Consider the following 26,613-nt stretch of genomic DNA (forward strand, 5'->3'; position numbering starts at 1 on the left):
TTCAAACATGCAGAATTTGGGTTTGATTCCTGTTACTGATCTGGAATAATAAGTGGAGTAGAGAGAAAACAAGCAGCTTCTGTAGGAGATTTCAAAGCCCTCAAATTTTCAGAGTGTAAATAAGTTATTTTACAAGAGTTTTGTATCACCTACACCTTTAGACTGTATACGGGACAAAGCATTTTAAGGGGTTAATGCTCCGCTCATGAAATCAAAGCAGGTGAAAATATTTCTTTTAATAATCATAATGAAGCTGTGATGTTTAGGACGCAATCATTTCAACAGTTCCTTGAGTACCCTCCACATTAGATTGACAACAGTGGTAATTACAGAATTAGAAAGTGTGAAAGCTGTGGTATGAGTTTTGGCAGGGGGACGGTAACAGATGCTTCAATGTCAGAAGACAGCAGCTTCTAATCGCTTCATGGTCTTTTCAAAGACATATGCCTCCTGTTGTTATGTAATGACATAAGGCATTCCGCAAACTGCAATGAAAACACGGTTTAAAGTGGGAATTATTTACACCATTTAGTGAATTGAACCATGTCATGTTTTCACAGAAACTTTGGGAAACGGCTCACACCAAAGCAAAAGTTAAAGATACAAGTTTAATGAGGCAAAATAAGCTCTGTGAGACCAGCTGTTACCAGCTGAACTGAATACTTACATTACAAGTTATAATCTCTACCTTAACCATAGTCAGATTAAGTTTAAACATGTATTGAAACTAACACATGTATTAAATATATAAGGTAACAGATACAATAAATAAAATTTTATTTCATTTTGATCACAGAATTCAGACACAGACACTGGATACTGAGTAGCTATAACTACTCAGTGATGTAGTAAGTGAAAAGATTTCACAGGTAATAAGACTTGATATAAAGCTGTAAAAGCATCACTGTCATTTACTGCTTTTACAGTTACTGCACACATTGCAATATACTGGTACATAAATCTCATGTCTAAGTCCAGAAACTAAAAACACCATGTCTCCTCTCAGCTTATCTACTCAGTTAACCAAAAAGGTAATGTTTTACTTAGTTTCTCCACCATAGACTTCCCCTAAATGTTTCTATAAATATAATAAACATAGAGAGCATTTTAGTGGATGCTGTACACTATTGTTGTTGTCTAGGTACCAAAAACTGGCCTGCCAGTTGTAGCAGTTTTTAACAGGTAATAATAATGGTGAACAAATAATGAATTATTGAAAATATTTCCCTACTTTGGCAATAATAAAGGATTATCTTATCTTACAAGGAAATTCGATCAAAATCAAGGAATTTAAAAAGTAAGTTTATACTGCTTTTCTACTGTCAAGAGAAAGCAAAAAGATTGTTTGTAAGATTAGGATGTTGAATGTTCACCAACCCAACATACAGCTCTGGAAAGGAATAAGAGACCACTTCAGTTTCTGAATCAGTTTCTCTAATTTAGCTATTTATAGCAAAGAAAATGAGAAATGGCCGAAACAAACAAGCAAACAAGCTCATATTCATAAGTTTTTAAGAATTCAGAAATCAATATTTGCTGGAATAACCCTGGATTTTAATCACAGTTTTAATGCATCTTGGCATGCTCTCCTCCACCAGTCGTATACAGTGTTTTTGATGGCTTGTGAGCATGCATCTTCCTCTTGATTATAGTTCAGAAGTTTTCAATTTGGTAAAATTAAAGAAACTCATAATTTTTAAGTGGTCTCTTATTTTTTTCCAGAGCTGTATGTTTTGTAAAAAAGGACATTCAATGCTCTCAGATAATACATGTATACCCTTGCTTACAATTGGAGCCATACTCTTGAGTATAGTTTATAGTTTCATAGTTTAGTTTCCTCCCTCTGTTTCTGCTGAACTTTCTACCTTCTGTTCATACATGACCGAGGCCCCTGGCGGCCATGTTGGGCAAGCTGTTGGGCTGTGAAGGTACTGAAGCATTTTGAGTGAACTTGTTGTTTCGGGAGCTTCGGTTGAGGCTGTCTTCTGGGGTTCCTGTACAGAATTCTGGGTACCTTGTATTAACAAGTCTGCAGGTAGAACATTTTTAACAGAATGTTCTCTAGGTTCACTGCGACGCCCTTCCGTGTCATAGGTGTGTTTGGTATCCACACGTGTGTCTGGAGTATTACTACTGTCTGTATGGTGTGTGTGGACTGTTTCTTCAGGTTCTACTGATGGTTTGTGGTGAATGCGTGGCTCAGGATAAGTCTTGGGCTGCAGTTTCTGAATATGAGGTGGTACGTATTCCTCGTGTGCATGTAGGTGAGACAGTGTTTGTATTGTGGAGTTTGTACGTGGAGGGCACTTCCCTCTGCTGTCTTGCCCACGAAATCCCCTTAATTTGAGGCTCCAGTGTTCTCGCCACTGCAGGGCCATCGTGGAGCGATCAGCAACCAGGCGCTTCTCTCCTGGAGCCCAACTTCTCCTGTTCTCCTCTGCACCAATGAGGAGGAAGGTCCTGCCTACTTGAAGGGCAGGGCAGCCACAGCCCAGGTCACGATCAGGAACCCAAACGGCTTGTAGGCCTCTCTTAACCGGTTGGGATCCAACACGGAACACCGACTGCACCCACACAGAGAACTGCCACCAGGGACCAGAGCGCTCCTTAGCTTTAACCTGGACCTTCAGGACTGACAGACAAAAATCAGACATGATGGAACTAGATTTCACAGCATAATTTATGCCTAATTGTTTTATTTTGTCTTTGCTGGCTACAGTTTTTACTTACCATAGTCTTTGAGGCAGAATGTCTCTAGGTTCATTCTGACTTTGACTTGAGAAGGCTGGCAGTAAGAGACACACTCCTCACCTGAAATATGTGAGGATGAAAGGTAGACAAAGTAAAGATTGAAAAGGACTACGCTACATTTAGAAGCTGATTCCTGTAGATTAAACAATAGAAAATCCAGTTTTATGACAACCCCAAATCAAAATATGGAAGCATATGGACAATTAAATTAAACATTGTTATTTTCATCTTTGGCCCAGTGTCCTTTCAAAAAAAATCTGAAAAACTGATTTGTTCAACAACTAGTTCCTAGAAGTGGTCACTAGATGGTTCTAAGCCCAAAGACATTGATGCTAGTTTTAGACATGGTTAACATAGGCCTACAGTGAAGTTTTAAGTGTTTTTTTTTTGTTTGTTTGTTTTTTTTTGTGTGAAAGTGATACTATATTGTAGTGCTTGACAAAGTTTGCCAATATAATCCCTTGTCATGTGTTTTTTACCTCATGACTAGCACTAAATTCCCCCATTACAACATGAAATAGTTGTATAAAAATGAGCAGACAGAAATTAAATATCTGCTTGCTATGAAAGTAAATTCAAAGTAAACCAACTTTGTAGTAAAACCTGTAAACTATAACAGATATAATACTCCACAAGGTGGCAGCAGTTCACCATTAATCAAACACCTTTAGTAAGCAGTCAAACAAACAAAATGCAAACTAATTGAGCATGATTTCTGATGATTATAGATTAAATTAAAACATTTAGTACATTAGCTTACCTCTGCTATACTGGGGCTGGTAGACTGGGGTTGGTGGAACAACCTCCGGGATGCCTGAGGTGGAAAAGACAGTAAGAGTGAGTGACACGTTTATTTGTGTGCCTTTGAGTTAATCTTTCCCCTTTCTCACACCTCTACTCTGTGCGCTCTTTAATCCCAGTAGTGGCTCATTAGTGCATACTGATGGTGAGTGTCTTTGCATGGATGCCAGAATGAGAAGATGTGTGCAATGTGTGTGGTTCCCCCCTTGACCCTCAGTGCATGTGGAATGCTTACGCCATTGACCAGTGTATGCTTGTCAATGTCTGTGTGTGTGTGTGTGTATCCAGATGGTTCTCGACACGTGTGGTCCTTCTTCAGTCCTTCAGAGATGAGTTCGGTGAGGGAGTTCTCTAAGTCTATGTCTCTCGCTCACACACATACACTTAAGCCAAGAAAGGTCTGCACAGGGCCTGCCATATATTACCCCAGCGTCCTGCCCGTTCGCCCACGTCTCTGACACAACTGGGGCAGTGACATCTTATATCCCCCTTCCCCCTCATCTGTAACCTCCTCGAACTGCTCATGCATCAAGACGCTGTGCTCCTCACTCCACACCCTAAACTTTATAAGGATGTGGATGTAGCCATTATAGACATGCAGCTACCATACTGTCAATTTATTTATGACCCCTTCACCTCTAGCAGCAACCAGGGTCTTGTAAAATAAATGTAACGTATTGCTCCTATTCTTGCATTTTTTCCATACCAGAAATGTACCTCACACTTATAGACGGCTGGCTGGGTTATGCAAAATAAAGACCCCCCACTGGTTCTCTGGGTGTCACGCTAATAATACAGCCCAGCTCAGTTTCGCAGTGATGGACGACGAGAGCATTTCCTGCTGGTGAGAAGTGGAGAACGCTGCTCCTGCTATAAATAACCCAGCCAAGTTGAGCTCCGGTAAAACAACAAACAAGTCCATCTTTCACTGAGCCCTTACCCGCCAAGAATTATGCGGGGTGCCATGGCTGGAGCGTCACCGGCGGGTCTGGCGAGGGGCGCAACAGGTGTCTCATGCATGCAGGGCCACAGAAGCCTACAGTTGAAAGCATTGCCGTCTCACAAGCTCCAGCTGGGATTTAAACAAATTGATTTACATGGATTATCGCAGGGAGACCAACATCGCTGAGAATAAAGGAGGTGGGAAATCCCGCAAAGCCTGATTACCAGGCGGACAGGAGCTAGGCACCCAAAGTGTAAATTAAAAAATTTAACCAAGAAAAGTCAATGTCAGTATTTTCACCTTGGGTTCAGGGTAACATGGGGATCCAACCAGCGACAGCCTGGTCCCAAACCTGCTTCTCTAAACTTTAGCCCACAGAACTGACCCTCTTGGTTGTATTATGTATGTGAATTTCTGGTAGCATAATTGCCAATTCATGATGGTTACAAGTGCTTACAAGGGGCAATTATGTTAAGGGAAATTGTGAAGTCATACACTTTTTTAGCAAAATTTAGCAGAATTTCAAAGCATTCAAGTCTTTCACATTCGAGGAAAAAACAGAGCTCCAGGCTGTATCCACAAATGTGATGGGTAGACTTGTCTTTATCAAACCACTAACTGTAACAATTATGGCCAATGCAATATATACCAAAGCAAAGTCACAACAGGTAGGTTTGGGTCATGACAGACAATTTTGGCTTCATTTTATGGAATGGAAGCAGTGGTGTCAATCGATTAAATAAATTCATCCAATTAATCAAAAGAGAATTCTGTGATTAATCGCAATCAATCACGCATTTTTTCCTCTTTCAGACTAAGCTTTTAATAATATTCAATATTTAAATGTAAATAAAATATATGTGTTAATTTGGAAAAAGAGAATTATATTTATAGTATTGTGTCAATTGCCAGTGATTAGCAGCCATAGCAGCCGTAGTCACCTTCTGGGGCTCTGAGTCATCCAGGGGGCCACAGGAGATTGCCGGTTCAAATCTGCTTGCCATCAGCTGCCGGAGCCTGAAAGAGCACAATTGGCTTTGCTCTCTCTGGGTGGGTAGATGGCGCTCTTTTCCCACATCACTCCAAAGGGTGATGTCAATCAGCACATGGTGTCTGTGAGCTGATGTATCAGAATCGAGTGCACTGTGATGCTATTCTGCAGTGCTGCATCAGCAGCAGCTCAAATAGAGGCGGTGGCTGACTTCACATGTATCGGAGGAGGCATGTGCAAGTCTTCACCCTCCTGGTGTTGGGGCATTAGTAGTGATAGAGGGAGTCCTAATAAGTGGGTTGGGTAATTGGCTGTGTAAATTGTGGAGAAAATAGGAAAAAAAATAGAAATAAAATTATAACAAATAAAAAGTTGGTCACCTTCTGTATGTAGATTTCAGAGACAGTTTAAATACTCATAATGCTATTCAAGTATGTTTTCAGACAAATTCATGTCTTTATCAGGCTCTGCATTCTTTGTTGTAGAGTCTTATTTTCCAAAAGAACAACATGAGCATCCTGAACGCTGACTCTGGGATCTTAAGCACTCCATAAGTGATTGTACTCAAAAAGCAAACTTTCCATATGTCCACTGGTGACATCTGGTGAGATCATAATGGTGAATAACATCCTTAAAGCAATCTAACTTCTCTGTCTGACTGTATTTGTGATTAAGCACTCAGCTTGTGCCAGGTTGGGGAATAGGAGAAGGTAGTTAGGAGTCAGCTAATAGACAGGCTTCATCCATCTTCAGATATTTCTCTACTAATTCAGTCATTCAGTACTTTTGGGACACATGAGGGTAAACTCACTGGGGTCTTTATTGTGGAGATGGAGAAGGGAAGATTAAGGGACCTTTGCTCCCTCAGTAAGGTGCTCTAATGAAGCCTCAAGATGGATAACTGCTGGATGGCTGTAACGAGCAGCTAAGTGAGGGACTGAGGATGTATCTGAGTCTGAGCCTAATTAGGGTCAGACGTAAAGGGTCAGGTAGGGTTAATGGATCAGCAAAAATGGTTCTGTTTTCTTAGAGTTCTGGGCTCATTTACTTAGTTACTTAAATTACTTAATAGGCTAAAGTGGATAGTTAGGTGAGTAAAATATGACCTGATTTTTAAAAGGCAAAACTAACGATAAAACATTTACTTAATACTTAAATGTGGCCAAATTAAAAGTGTTGCTGCACAGTAGAACAGTGCACCAGCACTAGAGTTTGATTTTGCTCTTTGCATCTTCTTCTTTTTGATTAATTTTCTTGCTCTTGGTTCAAACCTCAGCAAAAAAAACCCTGAAAACAAGTTGCCCATCAGAGAAACACTTTCTTCACTTCACTTGAACATAGAAAGCCAGCAGCACATGTGGCACATGTTTTCTGTCGTGGAAGCGATAAAAAACAGTAAAACAAATATACAAAAATCACATAGAATAGACATGTATAAGTGGAACTCACGAATGCAGGGCCGAAGAGGCGAACGGCCTTGTTTATATCCTGGAGCACAGCGGTTACACCTCTGGCCCATCACCCCATCCCTGCACAGACACTGCCCTGTAGCTTGGTTACACCAATGCCCTACTGCTCCAAGTGGATGGCACTGACAGGCTGCAGGAGAAACCAGAGAGAGAGGAAGCATAAGTAGACAGTACAATAAATCAATTAGAGTAAATAAATAAATTAAATAAAAAAACTATTTTTACTTCTGCTAATTGTGCAAATCAAAAGAGAAGATAGGAAATCAGAAAAGGAGGCAAGTGAAGAGAAAGAGAAGAGCTCAGGTGAGAATCTCGAAAGGGAAGAGCTAAGATGAGATGATGAGAAAAAAGTAGTTCAGAAGAAAAGAGAAAAGTAGAAGAAAGCTTAGATCAGAACAGAAGAAGAGTCAGGACAAGCTCAGAGCTCAGTAGCATTTTTCTTCTGTGAATTGTGTAAATGTACATGAAAGAAAAGAACAGAAGAGCTTAGAGAAAAATATAAGTTAGAAAAGAGCTCAGAAGAAAAGAAGAGTGAACAAAGAAAATATACCAACAGAGGATGTAGGGACAATATCAGAAGAAAATAGATGAGCTCAGAAGAGAGTACAGAAAAGCTCAGAAGAACCAATGAGCATAGAGAGGAACTCAGAAGAGAAGAAAAGCAAACAGCAAAGTAGAGTAGAGAAGAGGTCAAAAGAGGAACCCAAAGGGAAGAGTTTAGAAATGAAGAGAACAGAAAAATAAAGAAGAGCTCAGAAGAAAAGAGATGCACTCAAAAAGGATAAAATAGCTAAAATAACTAGAAGAAAAGTGCTCAGAAAAGAACAGTAGAGAAGATCTTGAGGGAAAAGCAAACATGAGATCAAAGTTAGGAACAGCAGAGAAAAGCTGAGAAGAGAGTAACAAACATAAAAAGCTCACAATAATGGATGAGTAGAGACTTGCTCGGAGGAAAGGAAACAGAGAAGAGAAAAACTAAGAAGAGAATAGCAGAGAAAAGCTCAGAAAAAAGGGAAAATCAGGAAAAAAATAAAGAGGAGAAAAGAGTCAAACAAGACAAAGTGAAAAGCTATGAAGAAAAAATAACATAAAAAGCATAGAAGCACAAAAAAGAAAGTAAAGAAGTGCAGAGAAAAGCTCAGTAGAAAACAGAAAAGTAGAGAATAGTTCAGATGAGAAAAGCACAGAAGAGAAAAGAAGAGTGTCCAATGAAGCTTGAATATAAACTGGAGGAACAGGGTAAGGTAAACACGGCTAACGAAAGGAGGAACAAAAGAGGTATAAAAGGTAGCTGTTAGTATCAGTCTGAGTGCTGCTGACCCTGTACAACGTTTTCCCCATGAAACCCAAACGACGTGGCCAAGAGCAAACAGCAGACATAACTGTGCGGCTCTGTTTCAGCTCAGCCCGTCTTCATTCAAACAAACTTCAGCTGTTTCGCAAACATTTAAACACTTTCCGATAATCAGGCCAGCATCAGCATTAACAAAATGTAAATCTACCTGATTCTGCGTGTTTTAAATATTTCTAAGTTCAAATATTTAGGTGTTTGGTCTTACGATCAGAAATTCATAGAATGCATGCCTGGTTTAGGTGTTGTATACGTTTCTGAGCTTTTCATATATGTGACTTCCACATTAAATGATGTGCAAACCCGCTGGAGCGTGACACAAACGTGCGTCTGCACATGAAGGCCGCACACAGACAGTGTGAACCTGAGTTATATTAGGACTGAAAGTTCCTATAAGCATGCCGTGGTCATGACAGCAGAGGCCAAATGTCAGAACACATTCCAGCACTCGCAGTGTAGCCATAACATAGACACATTCTCTCACCCTTTCTCACTTTTATACATGCAGGCACTTACACCACTTACACTAACAACAAGAGGGAGAAAATGCACCCTCTCCGTCAACTGAGACACATTTCTGAAGAATAACTGATGTTTCAGGAATTTAGGTGTGTTTCCCAATTGTGTTCTACACACTAACTCCATGTAAGATTATATACATACTTTTTATATACAGCTCTGGAAAAAAAATAAGAGACCACTTAATGATGATGTTTTTTCTTGATTTTACCAAATTGAAAACCTCTGGAATTTAATCAAGAGGAAGATGGATGGTCACAAGCCATCAAATCAAGCTGAACTGCTTGGATTTTTGCAACAGGAGAAGAAATTCTGTTATCCAAAAGCAGTATGTAAGACTGGTGGAGGAGAACATGCCTAGATACATGAAAACTGTGATTAAAAACCAGGGTTAATCCACTAAATATTAATTTCTGAACTCTTAAAACTTTATGAATATGAACTTCGTTGCATTATTTGAGGTCTGAAATCTCTGTATCTTTTTTTGTTATTTCAGCCATTTCTCATTTTCTGAAAATAAATGCTCTAAATGACAATATTTGTATTTGGAATTTGGGAGAAATGTTGTCCGTAGTTTATAGAATAAAACAACAATGTTCATTTTACTCAAACATAAACCTAAAAATCAGAGAAACTGATTCAGAAACTGAAGTGGTCTCTTAATTTTTTTGTATACTTTTTTTTTTATTGTTGTCTGGGGATCTTTATACCATCCTAAATTTTGACTAATAAAATTAACACTAATTGTATCGTAATTACAAATATTTATTTATTTATTAATTTTATTCTCTGGAGCATCTTACTGATGTCTTAATGCCATTTAGACTAATAGGCAGTAAAAGTTAGTTTAAAGGAAAAAAATCCTTTAACTTTCTACACAGTTAAATAAAACTATTGCTGAGAATGAAAATCTGTCATTACCATCTCCTGGTTTCATTACCATCACATCCAGTGTCATGTTGGTAATGATGTGCAAGTTTTCAGAAATAAAGGCTTAGATCCTGGATTTCCTAACATTACTAAGCAGCTAGTTAAAAATGATAAAAAAAAAGTGTTGCCTTTAAATAATTCCTTATAGAAATCATAGGCTGGTTTGGTGATGACAGTAATTTTTGGGGGATGGTAATATATTGTAAAAAAAAAAAACAAAAAAAAAAAAACATGCAACAGATATAGCAATATATAAAGAATTAAAAATGTAAAATATGGAAACAACCAGCATAATTTGGTGGTGTAATAAATAATATATTTATTGCTTAAGCTATTTATGCTGCAGTTAAGTATTTTAGTTTCATTTTATGTGAATAGTCCATTGTAGAACCAATGCTCAAATATGCTCAACTAACATTTAATTTACATTTAACTGCATGTCTATTAAATGTAACTCAACTGTAAGATGAAAGTAAATGATGTTCTATTGAATGTACCCTAATGCTAACTCTAATTTCAACATTTTAGGGTTAGGTTTACGGTTAGAGTTAATGTTTATTTTAAGGTTTGGTTTAGGGCTGGGGTTTAGGACTGATTCCTGGTTGACGTTAGGGTTAAGACTTAGATGAAGGGTTAGGTACTGTAGAAACTCATTTTCATTCAAGAGTTCAGTTACATTTAATAGATATTCAGTTGAATGTTAGTTGAGCATCTATGACACATCAGTAATGGACCATCCAAATAAAGGGTTATTGGTGTTTCTAACAACTTATAACATGGAGATGCAAATATATAAAAATAATTATAGAATTACCCCAAATACGACATACTGCATATTCAAAAACAAGATAGTATACTTAAGTGGTTTATTAAGTGGTCACACTTTGGAGACACCCAAGGAATATCTAACTCATCTTTGACTTTAGTCATGATTTTGTTTTTCAGGTTTATAGTATTATATTGTTAATTCGCTTTGTATTCTGCACACACAAAGACAGTTACTGACGTTGGCAGGCCTTGCGGTGGCTGAGGGACTTGCTCAGGTCACGTGTGTATCCATTCTGGCAGAACTGGCAGTGGCGTCCAGCTGTGTGATGCCTGCACTTCAAACACACTCCTCCGCTGACCCGCCCAGACTGCTGAAACACCTCCATACTGAATCTGCACTTTGTTGAGTGGCCATTACACTCGCATGCTATGAGATGGAAAGACAGAATGATTAGTGAATAAATAATTGAAATGAGAAAAGTAAAAGCATGGATAAGCAAGATAATACTACATATACATAGGATACTATGAATAGGTCTATAATCAGTTTTCATGTATTTCAAATTGTATTCCATTTTCTCCCCAATTTGGAAGGCCAATATCCATACCCACTTATTAGGACTCCCTTTATCACTAACAATGCCCCAACACTAGGAAGGTAAAGACTAGCACATGCCTCCTCCGATACAAGTAAAGCCAACCACCATTGGTGGTTCTCTATCTGCCACTGATACAGTATCAATAGCAAGCAGCATGACCTGGAATTTTACCTTGGCTCATAGTGGAAGCAATTTAGTCTTCTGGGCCAATGAATAGATCTATCAGTTATGAATAGAAAACAAATACTCACAAAATGACTAATTTACACAAAACAAGTAGTCATAACTTACGGATGCAAGGGTGTGTCTGGGTAGGGGTGGCCCGTTGCCATGGGCGATCGTAATAAAATGGCTTACACACATCGCAATCAACTCCTGCTGTGTGATGCTCACATTGGCACACTGCCTGACCCCGGTCATCACGGCGACAGCGGGAGGCGTGTCCATTACACTTGCACCTGCCGCCCACCTGGATGTCAGACAGAGCAAGAGGCAGTCTGTATGGAGCTGAGAGTCCAGACGGAGGGAGGTGGGGTGTGGCCTTGTTTCTTATTTTGGATCGTGTCCTTTCACTTCTGGAATTGTTTCTTCTTCTCCTCAGCTCCCTGCCTTTAGTGCCCCGCCCCTGCCCTTCCACTGTCCAGCCACATCCACCGTCTTGGCATGGCTTCCAATTGGGTGCATCTTTCTTGCGGTTTCGCCCTTTGCCTCTGCCTTCCTGAGTCTCTGTCTGTTTGCGGGTCACGTTGTGTCCCCTTTCTTGTAATGAACTCTTGTTGCGATTTCTCTTACGTGACTTTTCTGTTTTGCTCTCTTTCCTGCGAAGCTTTGTTTCTAGACTCTTGGTTTCTGTATTTGTCTCTTCCACCCCCAAAACATTTTCCACTCCTGCTTTCTCAGCTTGAGTCACAACTTCACCCTGTGATCCCGTGAGCTTCCATGTCAGAGACCCCTCTCTCTCTATACCTGGCTTCTGTTTTGGCTGAACTGCTTTATCTTGTGATTGGTGGAACACTATCCTGATGTCAGTGGCAGTCACCCAGTCCTGAAGTCCAGGACTGTATTCAAAATCAGCAGAAGAGGGGCGGCCATCTAAAGTGGAAAAGGCCAAAACGACTCCACCACGGTGTTTCTGCAAAGGCCTTGGATCTGAACATAAAGATTCTGTCTCCTGGTGCCTCGTCAGAGCAACAGATTGAGCAGGAAGGCCAAATTTCCCCATGCAGTCACTGGAATAGAACTGCAGGGGACGCCAGCTGCGTCCGTAATCCATTGATTTCAGGATGGAGATCGAGAAAGGACTGGCAGGCTCAGCCTGTTGGCAGAACTGCAGGCTTACATATGTGACCTCAAATCTTCTGCCAAGGGGCACAGTAAAGGTCCAGTCGCCAGCAGCTGAATCTTCAGAAGGCGTCCAGCAGGTCAGGTTATGGGGATTATGGAGGTCTGTCAGTGTAGTGATGTTCCTTTCAGTCCCTTGCAGAAGATCCTCAGCGTGGACAGGAACTCCATAGGCAGCATTGATGAAATCCGACAGACAGTGGCGTGGTCGTCCATCCAGGTGGTAGCAGGGGTCCTGGGGAGATGTCCACCGAAGTGGTGATTGAGAAAGAGGGGGAGAAAGAAGGGAATGGGGGAAAAAACTGACGAAAAGAAGAAGGGGAAAGAGAAGGGAAAGGAATGGGGAAGGAGGGGAGCAAAAGAGGAACATGATGTCATCAGGCCTGCAAAAGAAGAAAAAAGAAGAAAGGAGAGATTCATTTTAATCTAAAAAAAATGGAGGTCACAGCATAACAGGAAACGATTCCGATGGATTTATCTGACACATGAATGAAGCCAAAAAAAGACGAAGAGCTTTATGATATCCATTTTCAATGGCCGCACCACATGTGCCCCAATTGAAACCATCCCCGCTCATGCCACTGGCTCCAAGGGATGGAAGTCGACCATTTTACGGCAATAACTCCGGCCAATCAGTGACCAATCTGTCAGCAGGGGGCCTCCCCCTGCCTGTTCTGCGTCACGGCAGCCAAACTAATGCAACCCTTTAAAACATACTCAAGCCGACATCCCAGGATGCAGATCCCATGAAGACGGCATGGGGGAGAATGAGTGTGTGAACATGGAAGCAGATTCTGTGAGGGATGACAAAAAGCATGAGGAACAGCTGGCCCACTATCCCAGCCCCAACACCATTCATCAAGTTTATAGTCATCCTCCCAGTACTGATCCAAACCTGCAAAGTGCATGAGGGGAAGGATCAGGCAACAGGAAGAGAAGGAGCGAGGGAACTCAGAGGGAACTCAAAGGGAACTCGGAGAACTTATGAAAGAAAATAAGAAAGAGATGTTAACTGTTAAAGAATGATATGTGGGAGGGGGGGATCAGGACTCAATTATGGAGAAGCAATGAACAGAGGAATTACTTTAATATTCTGTGGCCACAAAATACACTGCAATATATTGCAGTATATTGTCTAGAGTGCTGTAGTAGTCATACCCAGTTGTGATTCCATCTTGGGTGGTCTTAAATTAATGTTAATTAAAAATCTATTTTTTATTGCATAGTGTAGAAAGCAACATGCTTAACAGGAGGTGTAGTGTAAAAATCAACATGCTTAACAGCAGAAGAGGGACATACTCAATAATAGGCATGCTGAATTAATGTTATGGCTGATTGGTCTATATAAAATGAAATATAATTTTTTCCATTTAGTTTTTTTTGTATGTTATCATATGTGGACATGTCCTAATTTGGTATTTGCCCTGTCTTGATCTTTTGACTAATAAAAGTCTTGCATATACTTGATGTGTCCCAGTCTATGTTTTAACTATAATACTATCCACAAAGTACATTTACATTAAAATAACTACAAATTACACGATTATGTAATTGATGTGCATATATACAGAACAAGCATAACATTATGACCATGTTAATACACCCATTATCATTTTTTGTAGTTTTTTTTTTAAGCATAAAAAAGCATTTTGAATTTTTAGAATTACAGACTGTATCCCTTATGTTTCTGTGCATACTTTATTATCCTCCTTTCACCCTGTAATTTAATGGACATGACCCCAGAGCAGCTATTATTTGGGTGAAGGGTGTTGTGCATGGCATGAGTGAATCAGATACAGCAGTGCTGCTGGAGTTTTTAAACACCTAATTGTCACTACTGGAATGGACTGGGAATAGTCCACCAACAGCATTCTATGTGCAGTGTCCTGTGATAAAAGAATGAAGGATGACCAACACAACTGTGAAGCAACAGATAAGCTTCTGTTCTGTCTCTGTTTTACATTTACATGGGTGAGCAGCTAGGTAGGATTGTGCACAATGCGTAAACACAGTGTTTAAAAAGTCCAGCAGCACTGCTGCTGTGTCTGATTCACTCATACCAGCACAACACACATTACCACACACACCACCACCAAGTCAGTGTTACTTCAGTGCTGAGAATAACCTACCAATACAATAATACCTGCTCTGTTGTGGTTCTATAAGGGGATCCTAACCATTAAAGAACAGGGTAAAAGGAGGATAATAAAGTATGCAGAGAAACAGAAGGACTACAGTTTGTAATTATAGAGCTACTAGAGGCTCCTATATGCTCAGTGTAGCTGAAAATATAGTTGGATTATTGGTGTAAAGGCAAGGAGGTTATATGCACAAACTGTTACTCAAGAACATAAAAAAGGTATTGATTAAATCTATGAGCTGCAACTGGGAGACAAACAGAAGGCACAAGCTTGCTTCAGGGAGCAGCACATGGAGGAGGGTAGAAAGTCTTCTAGAGATTAGAGGAGAAAGCTCAGTGGCAGATTTACTGATTGAATGTGAGAAATGAATGCTGACCTGGAAGCTGCAACACATACTATTCCTGCGCCAAATGGGAATAACTCTCCCCGTCTCCTTCCTTCCGAGACTCTAATTTTTAAAATTTATTTTTATGTCAAGAACTTGACACCCAGGATGGTTCCATAATCTCACCCCACATACATGACAAACAATGAGCCCCCTTTTCCATTAACCTCATGATATACTGCTTTGTCAGTCTACAGCTTTAAGAGTCTGCGAGACAGGCAGATGTGCCAAGGAGCAACCTCACACCCTGCAGGCCCATTGCGTAAAATCCACGTACAGCCATTAGCTATACTGTCAGTTCAGTTATTCTTTTATCCAGGCTAGCAAGGCAGCACAAGTCAAATCACTGGTTTTGCGCTTCCTCTCTAGAAGGCCGGTTTAGTCCGCTAGGTCTGTCTCATCTATATCACCTGCCCCTTTCGTTCTAGGACTATTCCTAAGTGTTGATGATTGATGATGTCCTAACAAGCGTTTGACATTGACAGCAGAGTCAGCAGGGCTGCATAAACCTGCCCGGTTGGAGAGAGGGGCTCTGGGAGGGTAGCCACTGTGCTCAATTAGCTCACTGCCTGAAATCCGAGCAACCCTGGGGGCAAAGGAGCAACACCGAGGGGGAGAAGAGAAAAAAAGCCAAGCCATTTCATGCATTCTCTCACTCTATCTTATTTCTGTATAACTTCTCATTTCACACTCTCTAAAAAATGAAACACTTTCTTAAAAATGTCATCAATACCAGTCCCTGAACTGTCACAGCAAGTGTTCCACATCCCGCACTCTCTAGGACACACTGAGGTGTCAGGCAGTCTGCCCCTCATTCCAGGCATGTTGTGACTTGCCCCAGGGGAAAACATGGGTGAATACGATCCAACACTCATCCACAATAATTGATCGTTTGATTAATTGGGCTCTTGCTTTTCAGCATGGTGTCTTTGTATCAGCAGGGGTTTAAAAAACAGTGAAATTTACCAGTAGAGAGTGGAGGTTACACAACCCTCGCATTACTGCACTCGTGCTTGGTTTATTTACAATGTGTGGTAATTAAACACAGTTCATTACATGCAGCCTGCTTAACCCAATGCACTGAGGATCTTGCCGAGGGGGTTGAACATTCCCTTGCCAAGTCAGTAGATCTCACCTGATGTGTATTCCAGCAAGCCAGATATGATTTCCACAATTTATCCTGCGCTTTCCATAAATTCACACTCCACGCCTGGCAGAAGATGTTAAAAGCAGAACCTGATCCACTTACTTCAGCTCAGGCTGACTTTGAAGGTGATAGGGCTTCTTCTTTAGCCACAGGCCACAATAAGTTAACAGGAAGCCAAGGAGGAATTGGCAGAGTCATTTTGTTTAGGTTAAGGTATGCAGACCTTAGCAACAAGGCATAACTTGTGAAATATGACTCAAAAATAAAAACATTATTCATTTTTCATAATATAGCATTATAACATTATCAATTTTTCACTTTTTTGGACTAAAGATAGCCTTTACATTGTGTAAAAAAAATGATGCGTGAACCAACAGAAATGCTCATGGAATTAAATAATCTTTAATTGACTGCCATTGAAATTTTGTTAGCAAAATCTTCATATATTCTTTAATAAGGGGTGTCTACAAACATTTAGTGGAACTTCATTTAGTTTATATTCTAAGCATGGACATATAGAGGACAATTTATACATGTTTATATACAATTTATCACGCTAGTGGACATTTCTTTATATGAATGTATTAATCTACATTAACATACACCCTTTGCAGACACACATATATGAATGATGCAAACACACCGCTACATACAGGCCCTGTAGAGAAGTACTCCCAGTAGAATCGTACTCTCTTAAACAGATAAACATCAACCTATTGGCACTGTGCCTAAAGTTAGATGTGTGAGATCCCCCAGCATTGAGCTGGGGAGCAGGGGAACTGTGTTCTCTGGAATGATGGTCCTCCATCCAGTACTTCTGGGATGAATTGGGGAGTTATGTGGTAATTATTAATTTTCACAGCAATGTGCAGGAATCTAAAATAAAGCCTTTCCTGGGCAGTAGAGACAGTTATTCCAACAATAAATTAATAATTAATCAATAAATAATTAGGTGTCAATTGTTTTAACATAACTTTATTGACACTGTAAAGAACAATCACCATTCAACCACCAATTCATATTTGTATTTTAAGTCAAAAATGGTGATATATATACCCAGCTCATATCTCCAGTTTCCTCTTTTTTAATGTTGAGCATATGAAAGTATAAAAAATACAACAGAACTACATACATTACATGAATCCATACATGTACTGTATTTATCAGTCTGAGGGCCTCACTTCTGTTCAATTAAGCTCAAATTATTTTTGCAAACATTTGGCTGAACTTGGGAGTATATTCTCAGTAGAAATCTGTCAGTTCCTGCAGTGCAGCCCCCCAGCCCCCCTTACTTTCATCACTCTACCCAGAGTGAAAGATCTGACCGTTTAAAACTGTACTTCAGTGTAATCACACCCAACTGCAAAACCAATTTCCTTTGGTGGCCGTTCTTAATGAATCAATGTCTAATGTTTACTTTGCAAAATGAAAACATGTGGCCGTTCACACTGGACCTGAAATCCAGCCAAAATACACTTCGGAAATATTTAAGATAAATTGGACCAAGATAGCAACAGAAGGCTTAAATCTCCCTCAGTGGAAAGCTAAATCTTCTTACAAAACACACACACACACACACACACACACACACACACACACACACACACACACACACTTGTTGAGATATCCTGGCATGCTGAAATCTATTTTACTGTAGTTATAAGTACATAAATATCCTCAACCTCAAATTTTATGCACTGTAGAAAAATCTAATTTAACAAATGTTTGAAAGACTAACCTATAATCGTCATCAGGCTGATTGAGCAAAAATCATTAAAATAATTCTGAGCAACGATAAGTATTACAACAACACTGAGTGTTACACTCAGTATTTAATTTATACAGTGTTAATGTTACATTTTAACCCTGATAGTGTTATATCAATGCTACAAATCAACGCTGTAAGTGTTACATTTAATATTCAGTTCTGACAATTCATTACTGTGTTAAATTTTACCACAGAGTGTGGAAGCTGTACCATTTGCAAATTTGCTATCTAGATTCCTGTAGGTTTCTGTTCGGATAGATTCTAGATGTATGTAAAAGTCAATATTTCACCAGAGTATTTAGTACTTTGAACATTTGAACATGTTTAACTGCTCTTTCTACTTTTGTACATAAATACTCCCCACCTTAAATGTATTTATAAATACAACTTAAGTTTGAATTATTTTCTTTATCAGGCTGATTGGGCAAACCCTTTTAAAATTACACTGAGCAACATATTATATTAAGTTCAGTCAGTAAGAAAACATCTGGGGAAATGTAGTATTTTTTTTTTTTTTGCTTTAACAGGTAAAAGAAGATACAGAGCAGCTACAGGCTGTTTTAGAAAAACACAGCATTTATATATGGAGCTTTTTTCAGGACCTCACAGATTTTATGTTATTCTGTTATCCTAGAGGTTCCATGGTTACACACACACACACGCACACACACGCATCTGCCAGTAACACCTGCGGAATTTTTAATTGCTCTTATTTAATTTCCCTGTATTTGCCCGGTGCGCAGGAAAACAATCAGCGCATGCGTAAAATATATTCGACCTGTTAGGTGAGGTTACTGTACGCAGTGCTGCTCGCTTGTTCTGCCAAAGGCTCCCTGTCTATCATACGCACGAGCACAAACACGCGCGCACCTCTAGCGAAGCGCTCCAACGCTGCCAAAGTCATCCAATCCACAGCACGTCTATACTCAGCAATCCAGAGCTGATTGTAATTAGGCCCACAGCTCAAAGACCCCGCGTGCGTCAGCCCCTGTGAAGGATTCAGGCCTGAAGTGATGTGCTGTTTTTAATAGGCCCTGTCCAGACAGGAGACTCATAAATCTACAACCTGCAAATAGACACTTATATTCTTAACTTCCTACTTGAGAAAGTGCCCTCCCTAATCTCCATATAGTGCAACACACACACGCGCACCCACGAACAAGTTATGTTCACTATTATTTAAGAGTATTCAAATGCTAATATTTGTATGCTTATTTGCGTTTGTTTGTTTGCAAATTTATTCACAATTATTTATAAGACATTATAGGACAATATAGGACAGTTTCACAGAGGGATTATGCTTACTCTTGAACTACACAGCATTTTAGGGGAAAAAAAGGAAAATATATTTTAGGTTTAAACCCTGTCCGGGAAACGGATCCTTTAACACGTGAAAACTTACAATATACCACTAATTTCTAAATGTTATAACACCACCACTGTGAGCGATACGTTTTTAAAAATGTGTTAAATAAACACTGGTACATTTTATCATCAAGTGTTACATTTAATAAGTGTTAAATCAGGACTATGTGTAATATTTATTTTTGAGTTTTACAACAGAACAATGAGAGGTAAGATTCGTCACTGCACACTAAAAAAACTAAGTACAGATTTGTACTTTAAAGTGCACAAAGCTTGTCGTGGGGGCTGTTCCTTACATTTAGGTACAACATAGTACCGTTTAGTGAAAGTTTTTTTTTTAACCCATGTTTTTGTGTCAATAAAAATATAAACATTATTATCAGCAACTGAATGTGTGTCCAAAACTGTTTGGCATTCAAATGAAAAAATATATAAATTAAAATATATATATAATGTTTATTAGTACAGTGATACAGAATACCGAATGTACCTTCTGGCTGTTTATAACTCTGTACTTGGTATAAATCTGGTACTTAGGTACTTCAGACGGAACACATCTGATACTGTAAAGACCAATAATATACCTTTGAGGGTAACATTATAAAAACTGTAGCTTTGAGTACAAGAAAATACTTATATCGTACCATTGTTTTTTAGTGTGTGTGTGTGTTAAAAATTAACATAGAGAGTGTGAAGCAGTAACACTGGCAAGTTTGACGTAAAGTTTCTTATAAAAGTTTCTGGTCTGGTAGATTCTGAATGTCAGTGACACTCATTTAGCTTGAGCACGGGTTTAAACTACTCTTCCCAAGTCTGTCTGTTGGACTCAATGCAGAATTTTATGACAGACATTGACAAACTGTAAGGGAGACCCTCTGAGTTATACCCTGTTCATGAGTTTAACAAAGCAGACAGTAGAGAGAGGCCTGATAGAGGAATCATGTTTGAAGGGGAAACCATATGTCCATATGTAGAAGAAAGAGAGAAAGAGAGAGAGAGAGAGAGAGAGAGAGAGAGAGAGAGAGAGAGAGAGACTGCCCTACATTAGAGTATTCACCCTGGAAGTAGAGTTTCTCTGGGAGGTTTTGCCTCAGAGAGTCAGTGCTGAGAAACAGATGCACGTGAACTCGCTTCCTTCAGAAATGCCAAGCACAATATCCCCCCCACAGAAATTAGCGTTAGCTGTCAGAAACTGGAGTTAAAAGAACGCGTGTGAACTGCGAGCTGCAGGCTTAATAACGCTCTGGTGAGGGTGGACTCATTTGTCAAAAACTTTACATCCAAAAAGCCAAACCATTGGTTCTTCAGAAAACGACCACACAATTAGAGAATTCTGTCAAAAGCGTGATCGATGCCTCACAGGCGCTCTCTTTCATTTTAAACCTCTTTTTCAGTCCATATTGTGCAGGGATGTGAATGACCCGCGGTCCTGCGTCACCGTTATAATGATAATTTAATGAAAAAGTCTGTTTTATGGATCTATAATCACAACCAGTCGCATTTATCAGCTGCTCTGACATGTGTCCCCGTGCTAAAAGGCCACAAAACACGCTCTGAGGACGGAGAGCGGAAATGAGAGTTTTCTAAGTGAATAAAGGTTCTGCAGCTGGCCCACCTACCTGCAGCTAAAGGCCCCTAATAAAGCGCTTTAAACAACAGATATCAGGGTTTGTAAACCATCAGAATGATCATTTCAATTTTAGATCTACTTAAGATGTAAAACAAAACATCATTTAAAAAATATATGTTTTTAATTATTATTTAAGGTATCTAGAGTCTAAATTATTAAACTCAATAGTCAACTTTAATAGATATCATTTTCAACTGAATTACCAAATAAGAGTATTTTAATAACGGGGTTATTTCATAATTATGCACTAAATCAAACTAAGCGACCGATAAGGTTTCAGAAAAAAAAGAGTCGAGCTTCATCTAAGAGTTATTTCCATCATATTTCGTAATAACCACTTTCCCGAGATGCCTCTGGGTTTCAACTCCAGTCATTAAACAGACAAATGGACTTTAAATAACCGCAATATCCAGAGTTTGTATCTAATATCTCGCCTCATTTAACACTAATTACGGCTCAAATATTTGGCTCGGTGTGCCGTGTACGTGTTCAACATGTTCTTACAGAGAGTTTACCCTAAAAATGAGCCAACTATCTAACATAACACAGAGCTTTCAATGATTTTAATTTTCACTTTTTTATTGCTAATAATAACAACATATTTTTAACAAATTAAATATCGTGAGTTTAGAGGGGCAAAAACGGCTAAACCCGAATATCAATATGCGTAATAATAATTCGGACAGGTTGCTATTAATAAACTTAATAATACAGCTTAACATATCTTCTTCTACTCCCTCTTTTTCTTGTTCTTCTTATCATTATTATTAACATTAATAATGATAATAACAATATGCAAAGTGTGTTAAGAAAGAACCCCTTGGTTCATTACAAGCAGCACAAGGGCTAAATGACTTAACTTAAGATAAAATATTCGATCCATTATTTTTTTTATAGATTTACCAAAACTAGGTTACCAAATAATCCAGATTAGTTTGCTTTCGATCCAGTTTTTTCTAGTATTTTCCTTATCGGCTTCAATGAATATCACTCAGTAAAATATATTTTAAAATGTATTTATTTATGTATATTTCAGAGTTCAAAGTTTGTCACATACAAAGTCATACACTTTACTAAGCAATAAAATAATTTAATTACTACACAAAGATGGGCTATAAGATTTAAGAGTAAATAAGAATAGATATAAGACTATATAAAATATAAAGCTGAAGCAAAGTTGTCAATATACATAAAAAATAGAACATATAGAGAGAGTCACTAAAATATGAATAAATATTTGTACAAGAAATGTACACAACATATAAGAAAATAACAGCGTGAAATATAGGGATGAGTACAAAGCGCAAAAAGCGCAAGAGCTGATGAGCGCCATATTAATATGTATTTGTTTATTTGGTAGGTATCTGCAATGATGTAATTTTAGCTACATATTGATCTCCAAGCTATCGATTTTTAATTAAGATCTTCTCTGTGATTCACGCCTGGATTTTTTTTAGCTGCTGGATTATAAATTATAGCACATATCTGTTGCGCTCTTTACCAAGGAGTGATTTCTCGCCTGCGGGCAACTAAATTATATTCCTGCGCTTCAGAGCTTTAGAGCTCACTGCTCACTTATTAACCCTCCAGACATTCTACCACCACACACACACACACACACACACACGGAACGACAGGGCGATCTTGAGTATACCAAATGGCTTTTTAATGACATCAATTACATACTTAATATTAATCTTCAGAATTGCCAAGTCTATAACTCTAACACACCACGCGCGCGCTGTAAAAGGCATACAGAGCACGCGTAAAGCTCTTACTTACCATGTGTGGATCAGCGCGCGCGCGCCTGCGATCGAACGATCCTCATCAGTACAGAGGGTGGCACACAGGGTGGCATACAGACTGGCACAACTCTACGGAGAATCCACTGTGGTCTATACAGCACGGGCTCGAGGTCGGCATGACGTCACGCACGCGCTCTCTCTCTCACTCACACACACTCCTTCACAAACTCCCACGCGCTCCCTCTTACAGCCAAACTTACAGTGAGGAGAGGACCTCCCAGCGCCCCAGGCTGCAGGCGCGCGGTTTGAATGATCCACTCTGTAACAGAACACCACGAGCAGGACGTGTCAGTTCCCTGTCAGTATAGTTCCTGAACACACTGAAAATATGACAGCACTGATGACAACTGCAGGTGATGCTGCACAAGTGACAAAATCCTCTAAAAATAAAAGTTCCAAAATGTTTTGTGGTTTGGATGCAGGATTCTAGGAAAATTCTTCGCCCAGACCCTGAATGCATGTGTTCTTTAAATTTGAAAGCAATATTATGTGGAAACTGTGACTGAAAACAGCTTAAAAATTATTTTCATAGTAAAATGACTATAATCGGAAATATTGGAGTCTCTGTTATGGCTATTATTGGCTGGAAACCTGTGGATCTCTCCAGGATTGCATTCACAATAAAATTGACAGTGTTTAAGAATTTAGATCTAAATTTAGCACATATATTCCAACTCATGGCAGTTTTAAAATACTTTAAAGGTTCAAAACCATATGGTGTTTTATTTTAAGTCTATGAAACTCTTAAAAGTGTTATTTTTTACTCCACCTGTAGAACAACTCTCAATATAGTGACAGATTTCATTTTAACTTAATTTTCTATATTATGTGAAAAATCAGATTTGAAATTATAATAGAGGTCTGCTATAGCGCAGGATAATTACCTATAAATCCTGAACAAAATGTATTTAGAACAGGAGAGACAGGTGGTTCAACAATAGTTTTCATAATACAGGGAGATCCTTATCCAACTTCCAATCCAACACCAAGACAGTGAATAATGTTCAACCATTGGAACTACCACAACAACTTAATTTATCATAACACATAACACAAACATATATAACCCCACAATAACATACAACCCCCTAAAAACACAAACGAAGAATAATGGTGGGCGCAGAGCATGCTGTGAGCAAAGCAAAATAAAGATGTGGAGCCTCGAATTCATTACGGGAAGTAAAATTTTTATTCTGAGGATGGTTTAATACTGAAGGTTGAGTGAAAAAATATAAATCACTGTAATTTTGATACAATGGATTTTATTGTGTAAGGCTGTGTAATCAAATTCACATAAAAGGTTTTAACATTATTCTACCATGACGTACCGTTTTTTTATTGTTAAGTCAGCTACACTTCACGACTGTAGGGGGAGCCCAGGAGCAACAAAATACAGATTCTTTGATTACAAAAAACATTTAAGGTTTATAATAAATCTCATTTAAAACCATTCATTTTTATAAGCAATGGTCATAATTTCATCTCCTGCACAGCAAAATCTCTACTGGTAATTTAACTCGAATAGTGTTAAAAGTAACGCTATTAAAAAAAAAAAATAGTGTATATAGTTCCCACTGGTTCAGAGTTAAAGTTGCACTTTGAATAGTTTTAGATTTTAGGTGTGGATCTCCCGAATAAGGGTCTTAGGAAACCCAGATGATTCACATTAGCACAACCATTTCACTAATGTTCAGTTTGTTTGGTCTCCACCACAAGAACAGCATGTTCATTTTCTCATGTTCTGAAGTGTTTCCAGACTTGGGACTAAAGTGTATCGTTTGAGGGCACAGTGCCAATAATTGAAAGCAGTAGCCCTGCAGTCATCAATTTACTGTCAGTGGAGCACAAGTGAAAGAACACTTGACCAAACAGTGAGCTCTGGATCTGTAGTGAAGCTCCTACAGATGGAAATGATGCTAAAGAGAGTAAGAGAGAGGGAGAGAGAGAAAGAGAGAGAGAAGAGGGAACAAGTGGATGGAGGAAGGGGAGACAAAAGCAGCTTTCCCAGAGCAGTCCCATAAAGCTGATTGATGACTTCCCTTGAGGACTGTTTCCCAGGTGTGTCTGTGTACTCGCTCATGCGCTGCTGCAGCACAACGACTTTGACTTTGAAGGAATTGGACAGAAGACAAGCATAACAGCTTTAATTAAGAGGTGAACTGGCGTGATGATTGTGCATCACATTCAGTTGGAGCTCAGCTAGTGATACACTCCCACTGTTTCTAAATGGCTGTTTCAACTGTTTCTAAATGGCTCTGGGCTTGAATGTTGGGTTTTGGGAAAACACTGCAGTTGTTATATTGGAACAGTTGGTACCTTTAAACATTTAAACATGTAAACACACACTCCAGATTTGTAGGAAAAAAGAAATAGCATTATAACAAAGGCTATGTTCAGACTACAGGCAATGTGATTTGATTCTCATGTCGTATTTATTGGGATGATTGTCTGCACTGGTAATTGCAAGTGATCAGTTCGGATTTGCATGTTGAGTTTGTCAAGTTGTGAGTACATAAGACCAAGATGTATCTGTACAAATCTGTTTGTAATTGCATTTGTCAAACTACTTCCAAATGTGGTTTGAAGTCAATTAGCAAAAGCTAGATTTCGTTTCGTGGTTTCCAGACTACCAACATGGATACAATCTTGGCAAAATTAGATTAAAGCAGACAGTCTGAACATAGACAAAGAGTCTTCTCAGAAGAGATTAGGTTTGGTGCTGATGCTCATCAAATGACAACAACGTATTTATAATTGGGGTGCTCATTCTTAGTCCTGTAGATTTACCACACTGAAGATTTCAGTTCTAAGTCTTGAATGTTCACATATAAGGCCTTCATTTCTTAGAGCAGGTGTGAGTGAGGTGGGGGGGGGGAGGTAAAGTCTACAGAGTGGTAGATCTCCATGACCACGATATAGACCCCTGATAGAGAACATATGGTTCAAGGAATAAGTAGTTAGTATAGAGTAATGTGTATAGCTGATGCTTTCTACCTTCCACATGGAAAACTGGATCCTGGGGTAAGATCACCAGCCCAGACAGCCATATACTATACTATACTATACTATACTATACTATAGTCCTCAAGCTAGACTCAAATTGATACATTTGCGGACTCAAGTAACATGATTGACCAGTAAGTAACTCCAGATAAGAGCATCTGCCAAATGCGGTAAATGTGAAACCGTGCCATTTGTTCATACAGTATATGGACAAAAAGTATTGGGACACCTGCCTATTTTACTGGTATTAAAATAAAGTTATGTTCAACTGAGTTTTCAGAAATACACATGAATGTTCTTTATAAAGAGTAATGCTAAGATGAACACATACACTACATAGACAAATGGTTTGCTCTGCTCTTTCTTCCAAAATTAATTGCATTAAAAAACATTAATTGCCTATAATAATAATGGTAAGAAAATAATGGCGAGAAAATTAAGTGAATAATTGACAAAGAACAAAGCAAAAAATTGTGAATTTGTCATTGTGGAACTAATAATGGATTATATTAATTTACAAGCAAAAATAGACATTTGAGATTATTCAGTCATCTTCGGCATGTTAGCAGATAAGAGAATTTAAAAAATATTTAAAGAAGTACTTCAAACTTTACACCAAAGCTGAATGAAATATGCTATAAACAATTTAAAAACAGTTGAAAACAGTTTAGTTTTTAGGTTCTACTAAATACTGGAGCATTCCTGAAAGGATTTGATTGCACTTAGCCAGGTCAGAATGCTGGATGATCACCACCTGCTCTACCTCATACCAAAAATACTGGATGGAGCACAATGATTCCAGACAACATAGTACCACTTCTCCACAGCTCAACACTGCTCATGTTTATTGACTCCAGACAGTCCTATTCTACTGGCAGTACTTCTCTACAGAGACTACAGATGCTC

General features: G+C 38.9%; 1 protein-coding gene across 1 annotated transcript; it reads right to left on the bottom strand.

Moving 5' to 3' along the window:
* Nucleotides 1–589: 589 nt before the first annotated feature.
* On the bottom strand, nucleotides 590–22,915 carry ntn5 (netrin 5). The gene is made up of 7 exons (XM_007242008.4): nucleotides 22,682–22,915; nucleotides 11,414–12,846; nucleotides 10,762–10,950; nucleotides 6,936–7,085; nucleotides 3,512–3,565; nucleotides 2,731–2,811; nucleotides 590–2,632 (listed from the first exon to the last, which is right to left on the bottom strand). Exons 2-7 carry the CDS (start codon nucleotides 12,831–12,833, stop codon nucleotides 1,830–1,832), a joined length of 2,697 nt encoding a protein of 898 aa, XP_007242070.3. The 5' UTR covers nucleotides 12,834–12,846; nucleotides 22,682–22,915; the 3' UTR covers nucleotides 590–1,829.
* Nucleotides 22,916–26,613: the final 3,698 nt, after the last annotated feature.

Source organism: Astyanax mexicanus, chromosome 8 (genome assembly GCF_023375975.1).
Source record: "Astyanax mexicanus isolate ESR-SI-001 chromosome 8, AstMex3_surface, whole genome shotgun sequence".
NCBI lineage: Eukaryota > Metazoa > Chordata > Actinopteri > Characiformes > Acestrorhamphidae > Astyanax > Astyanax mexicanus.